Consider the following 5,112-nt stretch of genomic DNA (forward strand, 5'->3'; position numbering starts at 1 on the left):
TTCGGCCAAAAAAAGTTCGCAGCAGGGGAAATCGAACCCGTGACCCAGAGACCCCCAGCCGCCGCGGGGAGGGTCGCACCGCGGGACCGAGAAAACCCCACATTTTCTCACAAAGACCAAAATTTACCACATAAACTTCCCACCCGGGAAGGGGTACCACCACCCCTCCGGGAGAAGGGCGTCCAAAAAAAGTCCGCAGCAGGGGAAATCGAACCCGGGACCCGGAGACCCCCAGCCACCGCGGGGAGGGTCGCACAGAAGGACCGAGAATACACCACATTTTCTCACAAAGACCAAAATTTACCACATAAACTTCCCACCCGGGAAGGGGTAACACCACCCCTCCGGGAGAAGGGCGTCCAAAAAAAGTCCGCAGCAGGGGAAATCGAACCCGTGACCCAGAGACCCCCAGCCGCCGCGGGGAGGGACGCACCGCGTGAACGAGAAAACCCCACATTTTCTCAAAAGGACCAAAATTTATCACGATTTGACGTTTTGCTCGCGGACATCGCCCGGACAAAAATGCTCACGACGGCCGTCGTTGAGCACATTTCCTTTGCGGAGCGGCTTTTCCAGAGACACACGGACATTCTCAAACGCCACTTCGCATGGGCGAACCCATCGCGAGAGAGTTTTTACTACTGCACAGCGGTCGACCAAAACGGCCGAGCCTGCACATACGCAAACGGGTGCGAAAAAACAGTCCAGGAACACATTCGCGAAAATCACGCCGGCACGCGGGCGATCCCAAGATGGTTCGGACTTTCGCGCTTCCACGGCGGAATGGCAAATGTCGGCCCGTCCTGCGCAATAACCGCCGCAATCGCCGCATTAATGACCATGAAAACGAAATTCGACCCACACCCGGTGTTGACGAGAGCCTTCCGAGAATCAAATTTCGAAGCCTCAAAAGAATTGGTTCGAGAACTGGCGCTTTCGCTCCCCGCAACGGTCGGTATGGTTTTGCAAACGGTTGCGGCACGCGATGGCGCGACAGCGGCGCTGTTCAACGCGAACCGCCGGGAAGATCTCTACTGCAACGCGTGCGGCGCCACAACGGAGGGCCACCTGACACCACAACCCGCGATTGGGACATACGAAACGGCGCCCGGAAACCCACACGGAACCACGGCAGCAGCACTCAGCCAAGGCTTCGGACCCAGCTGGGCACCGTCACGCGAAAGCTGCGGGCACTGCGGTGCGGACGGTGGTGCGACAACGGCCCTGGGGCAATTTTTCTTCGACCAGGCGGCCGCCTTCACCATCGTGGCGTCCAGGGGCGCAAAACAGACGGACGGCATGGCCGAAATACCGCTGGAAATGTCGCTTCCCACGGCCGAGCGCACCACCGCACGTTTCCACCTACACGCCGCGATCTGCGCCACGACCCCCCACCACGTGGCCGCATACGTTGCCGAGCGCGAAAACGGCGAGATTTTTTGGCACAAATACGACGGTACACGCCACGAAAAGGACGTACCACCACCAAACCCGGCGAACATCGACACCGTGATCTTCGCCCGGGCGCCTCCCACCGCGGCCCGGACGGCCACGGGGGGCGAGGACGATGACGAGGAGGGTGGGGGCGATGCCGGGGACCCCGCGGAAGCCGCCGCGACCGCACCGCCGCCACCCGAGAGAAGCCGCGACGCCAGCGGACGGTTTTTCTATGGACAAGACCCGCCCGGGACCGGGCCCGAGGAGGAGAACGGCAGGGACGGCGAGGAGGACGAGGAGGCGGCGGCCGGGCGAAACGAAGACCCCACCGCCGCACCACCGCAGATACCAGCACCGCCGGCGCCACCGAACACCGACGGCGAAGAGCCGGACGACATGAGCGAGCACGGCGGCACCGATGCCGGCACCGAGGCGGCCACCACGGAGCCGCGACGGGACTTTTGGCACGGGGAAAACGCCGACGCGCGCCGCGTCGGACCGCGCACGTGCCCGTTATGCCCGCGCGCCTGGTCATCACAAGCCCGCCGGCCACAGCAGATCAGCCACCTTAATACCATTCACGCGCGCGAAACCGCCACGGTCGACGCCATGAAAGCGGCTGGCGTGGATCGCTGCACTCTGTGCGGCGATTTTTTGACAGCGTCCGGAAACGCGCGGATCGCACACCGCAAAAAATGTGGCGAATTTGAAACGCGCGCCGCCCATAACCGAAAACGGGCCCGGCCGGACCCGCGCACACCGCCGGGGGACGAAAACGCCGACGGGGAAACACCCGCCACCACCATCACACCATCGCCGCCGCGCCGCCGCGCGCCGCCGACGGAGGAGGACGAGGAGTGGACGCGGGAATTCCCCGCCACGATTCGGACGCTTAGAAAACAGGAATGGGGACACTGGGCCGAGGCGGTCGGCCAAACCCTCCTCGGGTACACCGCGGCCGCCGCCGCGGGACGCCACCAACGCCAGCTTGCACTCACAGAGCTGGTGCGCACCCGGCTCGCCAAGCCGCGCGCGCAGACGCGGGGAGGAGACGACGAAGCGCAAGAAGAGCCCCGCGGCGAGAACGAGGAGACGGCCACGACCAACCCAACCCCACCAGCCACGCGGGAAGAGAGGGAAGAGGACGAACCGTACACAGGCCACGCCGGAGCCACACGGAGGCCGAACACGGAGGAACATCTCCCCACCAGCGGCGGACACACGGCAGAAGAACGCCACACACGCCGCATCCTTCACCAGCTCTCGCTTGGGGCCCTCGGAAAAGCAGCGCGCACGCTTTTCCAGGCACAACTCCCGCGCGCACGCGCCAGCGAGGTGCTGGACCAGCTTCGCGCACTTCATCCCCAGGAAAATCCCGCAGACTACCCGCACCCACCGCAGACGCCTTTTCCACACGGTTTAAAACCGGAGAAGGTCAAAGGAGTGGTGCTGAAGCGGCTCGGCCGAGCCGCCGCGCCGGGACTTGACGGTTGGACCCGGGAACTGCTCGTTCCCGTGGTCGAAAATTCGGCGCTTTTGGCGGAGACAACGGCGCTCATCCAGGACATCCTTGCCGGAAACGTTTCGCCGTCCTTCGCGTACCGCCTCCGCGCGTGCGTTGTCCACCCGTTTTTGAAAGAGGCGGGCTCCACGAAGGTCCGGCCGATCACGCCGGAGTCTGTATGGCTGAAAATCGCCTCGCATCTCGCCCTTGATGCGGTGGAAAAGCCGTTTCGTGACACATTTCGTGGGTGGCAATTCGGGGTGTGGGGTGACGCCGCCGAGGCGGTTGCCCAGATTCGGGCGACATACGCGAGCGAATCGGCCGACACGCTTGTCGCGCTGGACGCGGCAAACGCGTACAATCGTGTTTCCCGGGCGGGTGTTTTGGGGGCGGCGTTCCGTCAACAAGCCCTCCGCCACACGTTTGGTGTGGTGGACCTTTCCCTCGGGGAGCCTGGGGCACTTGGCGTCTACGAAGGCGGCCGCCGAGTAGAGCAATTCTGGTCGACGCGCGGCGTCCGCCAGGGTATGGTGCTCAGCCCCCTCCTCTTCGCCAACGCCGTGGCGGAGACGCTGCGGCCGATTATGGCGGCGCACCCGCTCGCCAAAGTGACGGCATATCTGGACGACTTGACGGTTGTCGGTCCCAGGGCGGCTGTCCAGGCGTTTTTGGACGAGGCGGGGCCGGCACTCGCAGCCACCGGCTTCGACATCAACCCGGCGAAAAGCCACCACCTGTCCAAAAACACGGCGCCGGAGCCAGTGACGGTATCCGGGGTGGTGGTGCCGCTGGCGGCCGGAGTGGTGCGCATCCTCGGCGCCGGCTTCCGAGGCGACGGCGCGCCGGTGGACGAATGGGTGTGGGAAAAAACGCGCCAGTACGAGGCGTACTTCTCCGCCCTTGGCGGCGAGCAGCTTCCCCGCCACGCGCGCATGAACCTGCTGCGCGCGTCCGCGCTGCCGCGGCTAACTTTTCTTTTGCGAACGCACAGCGCAGAGGAACTGCACGACAGCGCGGCGTGGTTCGACGACCGCGTCCTCCACACGCTGTCGGCGCTCATCGGCGGCGCGCCTGTCGAGGGCGCCGCCGCCCTCCTTGCCAGGCTCCCCCTCGTCATGGGCGGGTGCGGGCTGCGGTCGCAGCTGGCAATCTCGCGGTTCGCGGTGCAGAGCGTTGGCCGGAAAGGCGCGCAACAGACACACACGCACCAAGTTGACCAACACAACCTTGAGGCCCTCAAAACTCTCCTCCCGGAGCCTGCCCTCGAGATTGTGAAGGCCAACGCGGCGCCCGGTGCTACGCGCGCCCTGACTGACCCGGCGCTTCGCCTCGGCGACTTCCCCTTCGAGGTTCTCGCTCGCCAGCGGCTCCTCATGAGAGTTTTGCGTCCCGAGGTGCGGTGCGCATGCGGGGCGGACGCGGACAACGCGCACGTGAATGTGTGTCCGTCGGTTCCCGGCGGTCCGCGCATCCAGCGGCACAACCGCGTCCTTTCGGCGATCGAAGCGTGGGCAAAACGACTTGGATTTTCTGTGGTTGCAGAGCCCCGGGTGAGCAGCACGAGCGGCGAGAGGCTCGATCTGAGCATCGCCGCGGCGGGCGGAACGTTCGCCACGGACGTGGTGATCACCTTCCCCGGCCGGACCCGCAGCGCCCAGCAAAACCCCCTTCAGCAGGCACACGCCGGGAAAAAGCGCAAGTGGGGCAGTTGGGCGGTGGAAACCGGCACGGTGTTCGCGCCCGTTTCGCTGGAATCAACCGGGGGTCTCCACAAGGAAAGTTTCCAATGGTTGCTTGCCGTCGCGGGCTCCGCGAATTTCCCCTTCTCCGCGCGAACCGCCTTCGAGGAACTGCTTTCGAGTATTTCCCAGGCGCTTCACGAGGGCAACGCCTATCTCTATGAGGCTGTTCGTGCCAATTGGGCCCGGAGACTTCTCACCCACTGAAAAATAATGAAACCCAGGCGGTGATCATGACCAATTTCGCCCCATGAACCGGCTCTTCGCTCACTTCCCGCCCCAGGCGCTTCTGAAAGCTACCGGGCTTAACCCCCAGAAATCCCCCCTTGACCCCCCCCCCCCCCCACGACGCCCATCCGCACCCGGCCACTAAGCCAGGGTCGGCTAAGACGTCTGTGAGCCCTAAAGTTTTCCTTTTGAACTTGTTTCCCT

General features: G+C 64.5%; 1 protein-coding gene across 1 annotated transcript; it reads left to right on the plus strand.

Annotated features, from left to right (window-relative positions):
* Positions 1-522: 522 nt before the first annotated feature.
* JKF63_07596 (uncharacterized protein) lies at positions 523-4,887 on the plus strand (the record flags this gene model as incomplete). Its single annotated transcript, XM_067903530.1, has 1 exon — positions 523-4,887. One exon carries the CDS (start codon positions 523-525, stop codon positions 4,885-4,887), a length of 4,365 nt encoding a protein of 1,454 aa, XP_067759962.1.
* Positions 4,888-5,112: the final 225 nt, after the last annotated feature.

This window comes from Porcisia hertigi, chromosome 2, assembly GCF_017918235.1.
Source record: "Porcisia hertigi strain C119 chromosome 2, whole genome shotgun sequence".
NCBI lineage: Eukaryota > Euglenozoa > Kinetoplastea > Trypanosomatida > Trypanosomatidae > Porcisia > Porcisia hertigi.